This window comes from Pteronotus mesoamericanus, unplaced genomic scaffold (genome assembly GCF_021234165.1).
Source record: "Pteronotus mesoamericanus isolate MK-2021 breed Mesoamerican mustached bat unplaced genomic scaffold, CSHL_Meso_final contig_164, whole genome shotgun sequence".
In the NCBI taxonomy this organism is placed as follows: domain Eukaryota; kingdom Metazoa; phylum Chordata; class Mammalia; order Chiroptera; family Mormoopidae; genus Pteronotus; species Pteronotus mesoamericanus.
The window spans coordinates 9,895,123-9,912,307 of record NW_026555065.1 but is presented as its reverse complement, the minus strand read 5'-3'; the positions used below and the strand labels follow the sequence as shown (position 1 = coordinate 9,912,307).

The 17,185-nt window shown below is 39.0% G+C and overlaps 1 protein-coding gene across 2 annotated transcripts in view; it reads right to left on the bottom strand.

Moving 5' to 3' along the window:
- ALDH1A2 (aldehyde dehydrogenase 1 family member A2) overlaps positions 1-17,185 on the bottom strand; it is a 95,105-nt gene that overhangs the window by 40,204 nt on the left and 37,716 nt on the right. For both annotated transcript variants that reach the window (XM_054565362.1, XM_054565363.1), the window contains exons 2-4: positions 14,026-14,130; positions 13,753-13,893; positions 10,737-10,866 (exon numbers count right to left, since the gene is read on the bottom strand). In XM_054565362.1, coding sequence (XP_054421337.1) covers positions 10,737-10,866; positions 13,753-13,893; positions 14,026-14,130 — 376 coding nt within the window. The remainder of the gene's footprint in view (positions 1-10,736; positions 10,867-13,752; positions 13,894-14,025; positions 14,131-17,185) is intronic.

The window sequence follows — 17,185 nt, the reverse complement described above, 5'->3', positions numbered from 1 at the left end:
AGTTCAGAGAAAATTCACAAGGCACTTGCACAAGCACAACATGGTGATTCGTGAAGCACTTCCCTCCTTTACATGCTAAGTGCTTAAGAATTTAGTTGCATTATTTATATATGATTTTGAAAGTTCTGACAAAATAAGAGAAGAAAAAAGTGTGGGTAAAATCTTTAAAAACTGATGTCATGAGTAAATGAACTCAACTCCATAATTGTGTCCCAAAAGAAACTAAGTTATGGGGAATGAAAATTTCCCTGAGTAAACTGTTCACAGAGAAAGGAATTGAAGAATCTACTGTCCCTACAGTTCCCCTAAGTAGTTAACAAAGAAGTACAGGGTATTTTGGCACTTGAACTCTTTCTGACAGAGCATTGAGTGAAGGAGATAAAAGAAAGGGCCCTAGACCTTGAGTTCAGTCTTTCTCATCTGGTCAGTGCAAGATGATTCTGGACACCCCAGTCTGATCTGGGCTGCCTGGCAAACACAAGGTCTGTGCCTTCTGCACGCATCCTTGACCAGGGCCAAAGGCACATCAGAGGTCATTCACAGCTCCTATGACCCATGCCTAATCCCACCATGCTTCTAGACGAAAGCTACCCATAGAGAAATCACCCAAGAGCCATCTCCATAATTTCTATTATACCCAAGTATAACTTATTCTAATACTTACTCAATAATTCTTTTAAATCAACTCATCTTTTAAAAACATGCAAATGGCTACACATTAGCCTCACTTTAAAGAAAATCTATGAAACAACTGATTTCGTGAGTTAGCATATTTTCTTTTAATTTATTCAAACCTATAATTAAAATAATAAATGTTCACCACTTTATTATATACAGTCATCTTGCATGCCCTCAGTGCCATGTGGTATACCATACTGTGCTTCTCAATTTTAAATGTATAAATAGAGCACCTGGAAATCTTGTTACAATGCGACCCTGAGCCAGTAAGTCTGGGGTGGGACCCGACACTCCACATTTCCACGAACTCCCAGGCGATGCCAGCATTTCTAATCCACAGATCACACTCTGTGTTGTGAGGTTCAAAGGAACCAAGAGGCTAAAGGGGAGTCCACAGACATCATGATGTCCTACAGTCACTTTACAGTTGCTGACTTCATTTCTATTTATTTATTTTTTGCCTCTCTGGCAACTCTACTAATTTGCCTGAAAGGGGTTTTAAGTGTAGGAGAATCTGACCAATGTTTTTAATACTTTTAAAATATCCACAACATAAAGAACTCACAAAACTCAACACCAAAAACAAACAAACAAACAATCCAATTAAAAAATGGGCAAAGGACTTGAATAGACACTTATCCAAAAAAGACATACAGATGGCCAATAGACACATGAAAAGATGCTCAACGTAATGAATCATCAGGGAGATGTAAATTAAAACCACAATAAGATATCACCTCACAACTCTCAGAATGACTACCATCAATAAATCAACAAATAAGTGCTGGTGAGGATGTGGAGTAAAGGGAACCCTTGTACACTGCTGGTAGGAATGTAGACTGGTGTAGCCACTGTGGAAAGCAGTATAGAGATTAACTCAAAAAATTAAAAATGGATCTGCCTTTTGATGCAGCGATCCTACTTCAGGGAATATGAGGTCTGTCCAGAAGGCATCCAGCTGTGTAATATGAAAAATAGAGGCATTTATTGAAGAACATAGAAGAAACATTGTACATCAGACAATGACACTTCAGTCCCCTTCGAGGTACGCACCTTGGGACCTCAGAGAGTTCTCCCAATCGCCATCAGGTGCCCCATTGTATTTTCCTGAATCTCATCTACAGTCTGCAATCTCTTCCCTTTCAAACATGATTTTAGTTTGGGGAAAAGCCAGAAGTCACATGACGCCAAATCTGGCCTGTAGAGGGGTTCAGTCACCTGGGTGATTTGATGTTTCACCAAACACTCTGCACAAGATGTGATGCATGAGTGGGGATACTGCTGTGATGAAGCTGCCAATCACCAGTTACCCATTGCTGCCGCCTTCTGAATCATCCTAATAGTTTCCATGGAAGAAGGTTTGAGCTTAATGCAAAATGTAATGCAGATTTGTTGCTCCACTCAGTTATTTTGAATGCAACGGTCACACAGTGCACATGCTCACTCAACTGCATCTAACATCTCCACTGACTAAGTACAGTTAGGTCGTCATTGTTCATGCATGAGCATTCCAGTCGACTCTCCTTGGCTGCCAGGTTACGTCAATGTTGCGAAAACTGTTCTTATTATGTTAATAATGGCTGGACTTTTCTGGACAGGCCTTGTATATCCAAAGAAATCTAAAATACTAATTCGAAAGAACATAAGCACCCTTATGTTCATTGCAGTATTATTTACAATTGCCAAGATATGGAAGCAGCCCAAGTGTCCATCAGCAGATGAGTCAATGAAACAGCTGTGGGACATTTATACAATGTAATACTACTCTCCTATAAAAAAGAAAATATTTTACCCTTTGCAACAGCGTGGATGGACCTGGAGAACATTATGCTAAGTGAAATAAGCCAGTCAGAGAAAGACAAATACCATATGATTTCATCCCTATGTGGAATCTAATGAACTAACAAGCAAAATAGAGACAGACTCAGAGAGAGCAGGATGACAGCTATGGATGGGGGCAGGTTAGGGAATGGAGGGACTGAGCAAAAAGGAAAAAGGACTCAGGGACACGGACAACAGTGTGGTGACTGGAGGGAGAAGGGTGTAAGGAGGTTAACTGGTAATGGAAAATAATACAATAAAATTAAAAATAAAATAGCAAAATAACAAAACATATATATTTCTATAGACCCTTACAAAACATTTTCACATTTTTAATGTTTGATGTTCAAAACAAGTCTTTTGAGAGAAAAAAAAACAGAGCAACTGTTATTATAGCACTTTATAAACAGAGAAAATATGGCACAAATATGTTGAGTTCGAAGTCATGTCACTAGTTAAGTTGTGACTCCTGGACTTGAATTTGGGTCATCTGACTTCAGGTTCATTACACTTAGACACATATAAAAGACTCTTCTGTGAATAACGTGTTAGATTTAGGTGGATATCACAAACCACAGAATCAGTATTAGGTCAAGAAAGAGAGCAAATGAGGTAAATGACAACCCTTTTGTGAAAGGTGATGACTCTTTGAAAATTTGATATGTGGACACAGAGTGCTCACGTGTAAGCACGTGGTAAGATAAACCCTAGTATCTCAAGTTATAAAGGGAACGCTGCAGAGCAACAGTCCCTTCCCTCAACTGGTGAGCGCAAGACTGAGCACCTCTCCCCTCTTCATCTAGGCAGAGCTGACTCAAAGGGGCAACAGCGTTAACTTCTCACTTTCCCTTCTACCTAAGATGGTGTATAATGAGTGCTCTTATCTACTAGAAGAAAAATTACAACTCATTTTCCCATCTTTTATGTTACTAATGCTCTCCAAGTATGGCAAGAAGACTTAAAATGTTGTTCCTTTCATTTCTCTAGCTTTGTGCTATTATGTCCATCAGCTTGATGGAGGGAAAAAATCTATACCCAAACACAGACATTCCATTTGGGGCTATGATGATCTTACGTCTTCTTACCAAATATGAAGCAGAGAGAGCTCAAATTCAGCATGAAAGGATTGCGTTTGATGAGGACATCAAAAAAATGTTCTGAGTACCACAATCTGCGCCAACAAGTCAGAACATAGTAACTATAGTGGGCAAAACCAAAGAAAAACTAAGACGCCAAAAGAGAAATACTAAATCACATGTGTAGGACTTTTTCTCTCTCTGCCTGTTTCTCATTTCACTCAAGAAAGTAAAAATTACAGAGTAACAGCTACTGCTCTTACAGGTGTTTTAGGCACACCTAGAAACAACTTTTTTTGATGTGTTTTTACATCTGAGTGTTTATACCTCATGAAGAATGTAAATTTCTTACAACTAAATACTTTTTCATACTATGAATTTAGTTGAATTATGGATAAAATTTTACTGAATATGTGTAGACCAAGCCATTTCTAGAATTATATTAAGAAAAGTCTTTTTTTCCTAGAAATGAGTAATAGAATTACCTTCTGCTATATTTGTGAAATTACAGTTGAGCCACTGTTCAATGTTCTTTGATAGGGGCTTAAATCACACAGAAGAGATAGAAATTATTCAGTTAATTAGAACAATTTAATTCTTTAGATTATTCATTCCAGGCAAACATTACTTTTAAAACAGGTTTTATAGTTGTTTGAAAAAATTTTTGACAGAATTTTTATTCTCATAATATCTGACATTGGCATAGTCTATACAAAAACTAGATGGAGTATAATTGGGCAATATTACAGTCAATGAAATCAGAAAAATCGCAAATGTGCCAGAAACTGAGGAAAAATTTATCCAAAATGGACCTCAAGAACTAGCTCTCAATTGCAATGCAAAGAATCTTTCAAGAACTGCAGCTAATTTTATATACAAGGTCACACTAAAAATGAGTCTATTTGATAGCATGAAAATCTGTAACACAATTCAGTGAATGGGAGGCCATCTTCCAATCTTTAATCTATGTACAGAATTACCTCTTGAGGAGCTAGAAACCCTTTTGATTACTCCAGGATTAAAAAATTAGACCAGCTATGCTGAACTATTCCATTATGCACCTGGTAGATTCCTAGGTATTGTGACACTGAACAGACTTCACTGAACATTTTACAGTTATAATGATAAACTATAAAAACCTATACAAACACAGACTTTACATTATGGGAGGGGGCAAAAAAGCCAGAATTTATCTATAAAAAAAATTGTGTATTTATTCTTACATGTTTAAACTTTAGTCACCTTCCAAGTACTCTCCATTTGATGCAATACACCTATAGTGATGTTTTTTCCACTTCTCAAAACAGTTTTTGAACCTGTCGATTTTCATGGCTTTTAGAGCTTCTGCTGTTTTTTGTTTCACTTCTTTCACATTGGCAAAACGTTTCCGTTTGAGAACACTTTTATTCAGGAAAACAAAAGAGTGTTGCTCAGGGTGAGATAAAGAGAATAGGGAGGGTGGAGCTTGGGAGTCATGCTGTTTTTAGTCAAAAACTGTAAGGTGTGGGCAGATGCGCTCATAAATCACCCATCAGGAAATGAAAGAGTCTTAAAAAAAATTCACCAAAGTTGAATGCAGCCTCTCACAACAATGCCAGCTGGTACACTGATATAGATGAGTTCCTAGAACACTCACCTAGCGGGGAAAGGCTGTACTACAATGGGCCCACTCTCTAGAAGATAATTTTGTTTTCTGGGAAGTCACCCCTCATATTTTACTTCTCTGGACCTTAGTTAGTTTCTTTGTATGATAAATGAGGAGACTGCCTTTAGAGATCCCTGATGTCTTTTTCAGCCTTGAACCTTTCAAAGAAGTGGAACAGACTTCATGACTTCCTGTCGCCACCAATTCAGGTCCCATTAATGAGGCTGGGTTCTTCTTAGGTGGGCAGAGCAAATAGCTCCTCCCTCCCAGTAAGCAATAAGAGTGAACAATAAGATCTCACCATATGCATTCTTCATTGACAATACTAAACTAGATCTAGTTGTTGAAGGCAAAACCTTAAGATCTGAGTCAATGTCTGAGTATTTTTAACCTATTCTTTAGTTTAACAGGTAAAACTGAAAAAGGGATAGAACTGGATAAATGATTACATATGACCTGGGCAGCTTTTTAACTTTTTTTATAAGTTAATGTATCATAAAGCCATTTTTTTGTTGGAATTCAGCTTAAAGCATGAACTATATTTTCTCTCTTTACATATCACAAAAATCAATCAAATCAACACTAGTTACAGAGGAAAAGCATATGCAAATCTACTAACTTCCACCTCTCCCTCCATTAATTGCAAACAAGCTTTGACCCTTCCTCCATTATTAGGAGTTTGTGGACATGAAAGGAGCTGAGGATTTTGATATAGGTTTAAAATAATCAAAATGGGGAAAATAATACTTTGCATGCTGGGCTGCTATGACTTCTTTTTAGAGATAATGAGCACAAATAAAGTGTTCAATAAATCATAGTAATAGTTATTATTTATCATCAAAATTAAGATATGCCATAGTAGAAGGGTCAGAGCATAGGACGTATGGTCAGAAACAATGGCTCCATTGAGTACCATGGCAGGGAATAACAGACAATGCTGTGAAGGGAACAACATCAAGACCCTGGTGAATCAAACTGACACTGCCTGACTCTGTGGAAGCATCCAGCTGTGGGCCTTGAGTGGGATGTGATGGAGAGGAGTGGGAAAAGCTCTCAAGTCAGAAGGAGAAACAGCTGTCCAGTGGCTGGCTCAAAAGTAGTCATGCCATTACCCTTTTCTCTTCTTCCCAAATATTCTAGATGGAGGCTCCCCTCCAGGAGGAGGGAGAAAAAGATACTTGTTCTCACCAACTGCTTATCCATCATGTAATCAAAGCACTCTTTCTAACATGCAATTTTGATGAAGGCACTCATCTATTTAAAGTATTCATGGCTCATCATTGCTAGGAAATAAAACTTGTAGCATAGTTTACCCAGCCCCACAGGCTCACGACCCCACTGTCTTCTACATACATCTGGCTGTACTTTCAGATCCACTACTACACTGAACCCTCCTCCCTCCATTCTCTGCACAGGTATTGTCACCACCTGTGATGGCCCTATCTCCATCTTCACTTACCTACCCTTCAGGTAGCACGTTGTATACCTCACTTCCTTCTGCAGGAAGCCTTAATACTGCATGATATTGCCTCTTCTATGAAGTCCTGTTGAACTTCATCCTTCCATATTTGAATAAGCCACACTGTACTAAAATTGTTTGTCTACTTATTGGTTTTCCTTACTATTCTATGAGCATTTTATTTACTCACCTTTAGCCCCAATGCTTAACAAGGACCTGAAACATAACAGGTGCTCAAAAAGAAAATCTGTTGAGTGTGAGTAGATTAATGTATTCAAAGACATGAGTGAATGACTAGAGGCTGAAGCTGATGCCTGGCAGAGGAGGCAGAGGAAGAGCTCTTCCCATTACATGGTAGCTTGCCTGCCTTCCTAATGGGAAAGAGTGAAACAGAAAACAGCATCATTCTTCCCCCACTTTTTGGTTCTTATCTTTTAGTGTCAGAGATGTTAAGCTGGATGAACCATGGAGTATGATTCAGTGTAACAAAGCAGTCTTATATTTTAAATTTTAAAATATGCTTTCAGCTTTATTGTTTATGGGTGGTCAAATGGAACTGTGCTCTTCATCTCTGCATTTCCTCTAGGAGCAATGGCTCAGAATTTGCTAATTCAGTGTTCACACCAACTTTATGGAGCATAACTACCATGAATAAAGAGAATCAACTATATATTAATTTAAAAATTTGCAGAGGGTTAAAGACTTCACCAGGGTGACCAGCCTCTTCCTCTTCTTGCCCTGCTGAACTGACCTCCAAAAGAAGAGGGTCTACAATGGCTGGGAAGAAAAAGACCTGGGTTTGAATGTCAGGCCTGACAAGCCATGTGACGTTGTAAAAGGCACTAACCCTTTGCTATCTCACTTTCTTACCTATGAAATGGGTATAGTAGCTTTTAAAATCCAACCTGTCTCACAGGATGACACACACAATCACAAAGATCCTGTATATGAAAGAACATTTTACACTCTCAAGTGTTATGCAAATATAAAGTACATTATTCCTTTATGTTATTATTCCAAACAAAAAATTAAGGTGTTTCATAGGGCAATGCATGTAACACAATAAAGACCTCATGGTTCAAGGCTGACAGCTTCCTTATATTCCAGATTTCATTGGGGAAAAAACTAAGAATGCAGACACAGAATCAAGCTCATGTTAAATTATGAAGTTACATATGAAAAATATAAATGGATTATTTAAGAATAAATAACTGATCAACAAAACAAATAAGCAAGCAAAATATAACCGAAGACATTGAAAAAAAGAACAAACCAACAGTAACACAAAGGTGGGAGGGGGATAATGGGGGAAAGGAGGAGGAAGGTTGTCAAGGGACATGTATAAAAGACCCATGGACAAAGCCAAAGGCAGGTAGGATTGAGGGTAGGAAGTGGGGGTGGATGGGGCAGGGGAAAATGGAGGCAACTGTACTTGAACAACAATTTTTAACAAACTAAATAAATAAAAAACTGGATAATAATGACACAGCTTTTCCCTGATTTTCTCTTATAATCCCCCTGGTTTAGTCCAGCTGCATTCACTAAGCTCTAAACTAGTCAGAGGTCGGGGGCTGATTTCTCAGGAGCCCACAGGCAAGCCCAAGTGTATCTAAAACTGGAACAGAAAGGAAAGCTGCCAGGTTCACATTTGCCTCCATCTGCTTGAGGTCGTAGTGAGAGCTCTTATATCCCAAACTCCCAGCCTCCTAGAGCTCAGCCTATATGTATATACATATATGTGACCTTGCAGAGAGACTCCTCCTGGTGTCCCTCTAAGGGGACTTTAAGAAAAATTGGGGTAATAAAAAATTACTTAGCATTTAAGAAAATTCCTCACTTTTTTTCCTTCACAGGGTGAATACCAGCTTATGAATCAAGGTGGCTTAGAAACGGCTGCTGTGAAAGCCATTTCTAAGCCCTGTATTTCTAACTCCTAGCTCGACATCCTCAGGATGTCCAAAGAGCAAGAGAGGAAAGCAGTGGAGCTATGCATTGGCCACTTGTATAGCCAGAGAAAGTTACAGTAAAGCAGCAAACATTATCTGAGACTTCAATAATTTGTTATCTAAATCAGGGTCTTCTCTCCTAAGGAAGCAAATGAAAACCAAGACATCATTAGGCCAACTAGAGATTTATGCATGTGGCTTTCCGTTTCACCTTATTCCTAAGATATTTGTAAAACATTTCAGTAGATATTTAGATGCTTGAAATATATGTATTGTTTTAATAATAAAATGGCAGTTGGGATGGGGACAAAAAAAGAAAGGCCTTTGATCTTGTTAATTTGCCTTTCTGCACTGAAATAGGGGAGGCCAACCTGATATCTGTCATGTCTGTGACAAAGGTTTTAATACCGAGATCCTCCAACAGATTTGCTCATACCAAATAGTGGCTCTGCCTTTCTTAGGCCACTCCCAAATCCTGCAAGTGATCCTGGAGAACAGTGGTTCTCTAATATTCCTAGAGCAGGACTGAACTAAGATTCCGACACTCCCTAAGGGCAATCTTCTCCATCCTTCTAAGTCTGCTGAACAAGTGAAACCTCTGGATAGTGGGAAGGGTGCCTATAATTCAAAGCTCATTTTCTAAAGATTAACATTTCACACGTCACCATCACTCATGGAAGCAATTTTAAAATAGTCCTTTGAAGTATCATCTCTGTCCATTCTGTACTCCCACTGTGACATCTTCTCTCCTTGCTCTATGCCTGAATGAGGCATCATAGTAGTCACCTGCTTGGTGCTGGTCTCTATCCTCCCCTTGCTACTCAAGAAGACCTGCAGCCCAGGCATCACCTGGCAGCTGGTGTGGAAATCAGCATCTCAGTCTCCACTCCAGGCCAGTCAATCAGAAACTGCACTTGAAGAAGATCCCAGGTGGCACATACACACAATAAAGTTTGAGAAGAACTGCTGTAAGCCATCTGCCCTATCAGCCAACATCCCCTTTTTATAAATCAACCTCTTCAGTCTAGGAAGACCCTCCCATGGCACTCCCAAGTTCCCAGCATTACTTTTTACTCTTCCTAGTATGCACAGGGAAAGCAGGCTGCTTTCTGGAGAACACAGGCAGAGTACCTGGCATGGTACTTAGTAGCATCCATGAGCCCCTCGGTAAACATGTATTTTCTTTCCTTATATCTACTCACCACTCCTAATACCCACATAGCTCTTTTATTCAGTCTCTTTCCTGTCATGATAATCTTTTCCTCCCATTATGTAAAAGGGATCTTCTAGTGAAGTGAGTCACCAGGTTCTGATGTTAAATTTTTGGCTTTACAACTAATTTGCCGGGTTTTTAGAAAAACTATTTAACTTCTCTAGGCCTCAGTTTCCTCTCCTGTGAGTGAGGATGTTAACAACAGTGCCTTCCCTTTGGGGTGCGGGGCGAGCTCTCAACATGGTATTAGCTATCTCCAGTATTCACGCTCCAGTCAAGACCTTTCCACCAACTGACTTAGTTTAGATACTTTCCCTCTCCTTTAAAGGAATACAGTGCTGATAGGCTAAGCCTTGCAACTTAAAAAAAGGTGTCAGGGTGGTTGTTGTTTTTATGGATTGTGAAAATAATTCACGGTCAATATAGAAAAGTGTTTTTTCAAAAGAAATACATCATCCATAATCTCACCACCAAGAGAAAACAACTGTTAACATATTTCCCTCCAAACAATTAGATTTTATGTTTCAGGAGGGAAAGAACTAAATGCTAATCTTCTCAAAAATGTCCTTGACTTCCCATGCCCAAGGCCTCTCCACACCACCAGACCCTAACCAAGCACAATGCTAAGCACTCAGCAGCTGACAATCACAAACCTATTCCTTGGGCTGATTGACGTATCAATGTAAGTGGCTTGACCCTGCACTTATATGTGAACTATCTACAGAAAGGAATAGGGATATTATCAGAGTGATGTAATTTATTTGTTCTTTGTTCGGTTCAGACTGCTTAAGTGTGTTCATAATTGTATTCTCTGTGACTGCTGCTTGTGTTGGTGGTGAAAGTGTGTTTCTGGTGGAGCCTCATGTTTTCTTTCTCAACATACTCAGATTTTACATACCTACAGGAATGGTCATCCCGTGAATTTTATCAGCCCAGCCTGCATAATACCGAAGGGTTTTGATGACCCCCTGCAAATCCACATAAAAAGCTTGCAGGAACGGTTTGCCGCCATTGAGGGATTCCATGGTCTGTGGGAAAAGAAACAGACAGAACTTTCCAGTGATATGCTAAATAATTTCTGGAGCAGAAGAAAAAAGAAGGCAAGAGAATACAGATGAATATGAACAGTGATGCACACTTGGTAAACTCTGATTTCTCAAATACAAAGATTTTAGTACTGCCAGTTTAGTTTAGTTTCCAGTAAAAATCACAATGAATATATATATTCATGTTCTTGTGTCTGTGTGTTTCCAGCAATTGCCACCCAAATACATAAACACAGGATTTCTTCAACTGACGATAAAGACATACTGTTTGTCAAACCAGCTTCTGTTATATTAATGATCAGAGCTTCGGGGGGAATTTTTCAGAGGCTCCACCAGTAATCTAAATCCATAAAGAAGAACAGGGATATGGGCTTTTATGTAACTGATGAGAATATAAAACGTTTTCCACAGCTGCCAAGACCCCTGCTGAGAAATGGAGTATCCATGGTTCACAGTGGGTTTATTTATTGCCACCAAATAAACAAGATCTCCTCTAGGGAAGTTCAACTTTTAACAACTTGAGGGCTGTTTTTTTGTAAATATTTATGTTAACAACCATTATCCATTAAGAATGAAGTATCTGGTTCATTTAATAAAAATAGATATTAAGCAGTTTTAGATTATAAATGGTATTTTAATCGCATGTTCCTAAAGTGGTTAAATTGGTAACAAAAGAAATTGCAAATGAACACATTGAGAGGAGAAGAGTACTTTGACTTGGGAAATATTAAAGGTGTTACAAGTTGAACTAATGAAATAAAAACTGTAATCTCATGTCCTTCTCTATAAGGACATTTTATATCACATACTAGTGTGAAAACTGAGTGCTGACAAAACTAAAATTAAAATATTCTCCATTCAATGACATGAAAATATTATTTACAGTGCAATTTATCCATTTGCTATGTGTATAAGATGAAGCTCATTTTAAAAATACCATGTGACAATACTTACCACTGTATATTAGCTTGGCTTTATTAAAGGGAATCAAAATGCTCCCAGTACTTTTTAGAACATTTATGTGTTCATGAGATGAACATTACATTCTCCATGTCTAGCACAGAATCATCTACACAGTAGAGTGGAATGGAGTCAATGACCAAAAGTGGTCCCTGTGAGCTACTGACACCAGCCAAATTCCCATGAGAGTTGCCACCGTAGGTTTATTTTCCACTGTGTTTCTTTGAATACAGTACTAGCTTCAGTTTCCTAGTCAGGTGCTCCCCTATATTCCAGAGACAACTTCTTATTAAAACTCTCTCCTGTCATGACTTGGTCATGTTTAAAAGTACGTTTTAAGGTAGGAGTGCCAACCCAAGGGCTGGTTTTTAGTAACCATTTATGTTAACAATCATTATCTATTAAGAATCACAATGAGACATATGTCAGAAAAAGAATGGCATTTGAATTTTATGACATGAAAATATAACTATATAAATGAACTATTAATACATCATCCAGTACACATTGTTAATCTGATGTCGTAAATATTGTATATATTTAAATCAATCAAACTGACCTTTACAGACCATCAATGTACCTCCTATTGATCATTTATGTGCCAGACACTGTGCTAGAATTTTTTTAAAGTAAAATACAATTGTCAGTCTCAAAGAAATCATAACCCAGTGAAGAGACAAGCATAGAGACTAGCATTCTCCGTGGTATTCCAAAGAATTCAGTTTTGCATGATACTGATAGGTGAGCCAAAAAAAATAAATAAATAACACTGCGACTTATTTAAATAAGTTTGAGAAACTTTGGATAGGGCTTTTCAGAGTCTTTAATATGCTCAGTGTCTTACGAATCTCTAAAGAGGAGCCATTTCACCATGAAACACCTTTTTCACAATATACATTAACACCTCCTGAAGTACCAGATTAGAAAATGTTTTTATAGACAAATAAATGTTACATAGAGCTAGGATTCCAAACCATCTCCATAAAGGATTCCTTTCTGTTCCCATACTCGAAACAGACCCCTGGGGGAGATGGTAGGAGGAAGACGCGATGGCAGAAGTCGCCCTGAGGAAGGGGACTCATGCCTCCTCTCCCAGAGCAAGCCGCACAGTGATCTGCTGTCCCAAGCAGATGGTGGGGTGTAGTATTCTGGGTTTGAATGCCCTGTCTGAACAAAGATGCCCTAAGTATTAATTGATCAGCTGTCTCATCCATGAGTGAGTCAGTCATCCATGCAGAGATCCCTCACGTACAGAACAGACACTCCCTAATGGTCCCAGATTCCAAGAAGTCTGTATTCTCTAACAAAATGACTTTTATTTTAAAAACAGCAGAAACAACAAAAAACCATGGGGAGAGGGGAAGTTCCTTATGTGAGAAAAGGATTGTTTCAGTGAAAGATAGTTGCTGAAAGTGACAGAAGAACAAAGGGACCAGAAATGCAAGAGAAGTACATATCATGCCCTGTGCTTCTGAAGATTTCTCTTCAGTGGGGCAGGAGTGGGGGAGGAGGGATGTTAAGTCGGGGTGGGAGGTAAAAACCGTCCTTTCTGATTCTGAAGTGAATCACTTGGTATTGGTTTTCTGCAAAGACCATGGTGAATCTCTGGCTGCTTAACTGTTTTGTTTTGTTTGTCAAAGGCTGGAAGAAGGCAGGAAGGTCCTTACCAGTCATGGGAAGATACGGTTTTGTTCTTCAAAATTCAGTAAGGAGAGACACTCAGCTGGTCCACCACTTCCCCTACCTGACTGCAAAAGCCAAGTATCTCTCATTTTTCGTGTGTATTATGCACTCCTTCGCTTGTTCCCCAGGTCTGCTTCATGTCACATTTTCAGAAAGACTGAGGAATCCCAATTTCAGTGGAAAGGTAAATTTGGGGTAAAGACAATGTTTTCTTAGGCTACTTACTGCAAGAACTGCCCTGTCTCGTTCCACCAAGTCTGCAAGCTTATCCAATAGACGTCCTCTTTCTGAAGCGTCCATCCTTCTCCACACTGAACCAAGAGAGAAAGCCAGGCGGGCTGCCTGCACTGCTTTGTCTATATCTGCCTGTTAGAGAGAAAGAGGTATAACTGAAGAGAGACTACACTCCAAATAAAGGAAGAACTATCTGCACTTGCGAAAAAGGTGGTGGAGTGTGGAAGGCAATTTCATAGGGAATTTTTTTTAAGAAGGACCTACCTTGTCTGCTTCTTGGACTTCACACACTTGTTCTCCTGTGGCTGGATTATAGACAGGGAACACTCTCCCGCTCTCAGAGTTCTGCCACTCGTTGTTAATAAAAATCTAAAGAAGCAGATGGCAGAATGGGATTGGTGAGACAGGTCACAGGAAGCCAGTCAAAGGCAAACTGTTATGGAAGTATCATGGTAGTCATACTTATTCTATATGCTTGCTGGTACACAATTAAAGTACAGAATTTGAAAAGTACTAAGTGACTCTTTTAATATATATATTTTATTGATTACGCTTACAGTTGTCCCATTTTCTTTTCTCCCCCTTTATTCCCCTCCACCCTGCACCACCCCTCCCCTTAGCATTCCCCCTCCTTTTAGTTCATGTTCATGGGTTGTACATGTAAGTTCTTTGGCTTCTCCATTTCCTAAACTATTCTTAACCTCCCTCTTACTATTTTGTACCTACTATTTATGATGCTTATTCCTTGTACCTTTTCTCCCATTCTTCCTCCTCCCCTCTGATCTCCATTTCTATAACTTTCTTCTTGTTATAGTTGTTTGCTTAGTTTGCTTTTTTTCCTTTTTTTTAAGTTCAGTTGTTGATAGTTGTGAGTTTGTTGTTATTTTACTCTTCAGTTTTTGGTCTTCTTTTTCTTAGATAAGTCCCTTTAACATTTCATATAATAAGGGCTTGGTGATGATGGACTCCTTTAACTTGACCTTATCTGGGAAGTACTCTATCTGTCCTTCCATTCTAAATGATAGCTTTGCTGGATAGAGCAATCTTGGATATAGGTCCTTGCCTTTCATGACTGAATACTTCTTGGCCGCCCCTTCTTGCCTACAAGGTTTCTTTTTAAAAAATCAGCTGATAGTCTTATGGGAACTCCTTTGTAGGTAACTCTCTCCTTTTCTCTTGCTGCTTTTAAGATTCTCTAGTTATCTTTAATCTTGGGTAATGTAATTATGATTTGCTTTGGTGTGTGCTTCCTTGGGTCAAACTTCTTTGGGATTCTCTGAGCTTCCGGGATCTCCTGGAAATCTATTTCCTTCACCAGACTGGGAAAGTTCTCCTTCATTATTTTTTCAAATACTTTTCAATTTCTTGCTCTTCCTCTTCTCCTTCTGGCACCCCTATAATTTGGATGTTGGAACGTTTAAAGTTATTTCAGAGGTTCCTAAGCCTCTCCTCATTTTTTGAATTCTTATTTCTTCATTCTGGTCTGGTTGAATGTTTATCTCTTCCTTCGGCTCCCAATCATTGATTTGAGTTGGCTCCCTGTATATTTTTATTTGCTTAACTTTGCGTAGCCTTCACTTTTTCCTCCATTTTGCAACCATACTCAACTAATCCAGTGAGCATCCAGAGTACCAGTGTTTTGAACTGTGCATCTGATAGATTGGCTACCTGTTCATTGCTTAGTTCTATTTTTGGAGCTTTGATCTGTTCTTTCATTTGGGTCATATTTCTTTTGTCTCAGTGTACCTGTTACGATGGGAGGGGCAGAGCCTTAGGTATTTCACCAGGGCAGGGCAACCCAGGTCACTGCATTGTGACGCTGTATGTGGGGGAGGAGTCTGAGAGGGAACAATGACTCTTGCTCGGCTCTTGCTGGCTTTCAGTCACTTCCCCCACTATCCACAAGCAAATTGGGCCCTTCTGGTGCTGATTCCCAGGTGGATGGATTTGTGTACATTCTAGGACCCTGTGGGTCTCTCCAACAGACTCTCCTGTGAGGCTGGGAGTTTTTCCGGCTGCCACAACCCCCACAACTTTTTACCTCCAGAGGTTTTGAGGCTTTACTTTCCATCACTGGAACCTGGATTGCATGGTTTGTCATGCTCTCCAGCTGTTCCTTATGGTTTATCCACAGGGAAATGTGGGACCACCTGGTCCATCAGTCACCACCTTGCTGTGTGTCCTTGCCTTCGCTGCCCGTCTTTGCTCCTCCTATTGGTTTGGGTGAATGTTTCCTCTTTAGCTCCTTGGTTGTCGGACTTCCATACAGTTTGATTTTCTGGCAGTTCTGGTTATTTTTTGTTTTTAAATTTGTTGTTGTCCTTCTTTTGGTTGTGTGAGGAGGCAAAGTGTATCTACCAATGCCTCCATCTTGGCTGGAAGTCCTGTAAGTGACCCTTAAACAGTATGCAGTCCAACTTCATCACCAATTCAGGGATGTCCTCTATATTTTTTTACCTCAATGTCATCCAAAGATAAAGACAGTGAACCTATCATCCAGTGAGAGAGCCAAATGAGAATGAAAGAACAGAGTCTCATAAACATACAAAGCATACACCAAGGCTGAGAAAATATTTACTGATCATCCAAATTCTGGCCCATACCTGTAAGGAGTAAATTGTAGATTAAACGGACAGTGGTCAGACCTTAGATCCTTGTTTCTCTGTCATAGGCATAAGTGTCTTCACAAGGGAAACTTGAAGGCTGCTGCAATAAGCACTTACTTCATTTACGCTCAGACCCTGAACTGAGCAATGACTCTGACCCAACTAATAGTGAATTAAACAAGTTACAAGTTAAATCTCAGTTAGATTTATTTCTCTTTTCTGAGTAGGCTACATGGCTTAGCAAAGGAAAAAGGTCTACAACTTTCAAATTGGTCTCTCTAGGCTTTCTTAAGAGCCTTGGTTCCCTTATATAAAAAATGAAGATTTTAATAAAATGGCATAGAGACTAATGATTTGAGAAATTATTTAGGTCAATTTCTCAGATTTGTAGGACATGAGTTGAAAGAGAAGGGAAAATACAGGCAAAGATATTTTAAAATTCATATTGAAATTAAGACAGAAACTCGAACTAACAATTTTAGGCTATGAAAGCTCAAAGACTACACAGAGGTATTCTATTCTATAAGCTTATGGCGTGACAATGAACATTTCTGAACTTATGAGTCACTCAAATACAATGATAAGCTGATTTGTTATCACCTGTTATTTTAATAATCACAGATGAGACTAAATGAGTATACTGCTACAATTTTAAAAATTAAGTTCTATATTACTTCAAAGTTTTGCTTTTTTCCTGGATTTGATATAACAATGAGTTTGTATTGAACGAGTTTTCTTTCCCTGAAGGCTTTTCACGATAAAAGAAAAAAAGACCTTAACTCTATATAGCACTAAATACCGATGTATTGAGCATAAAC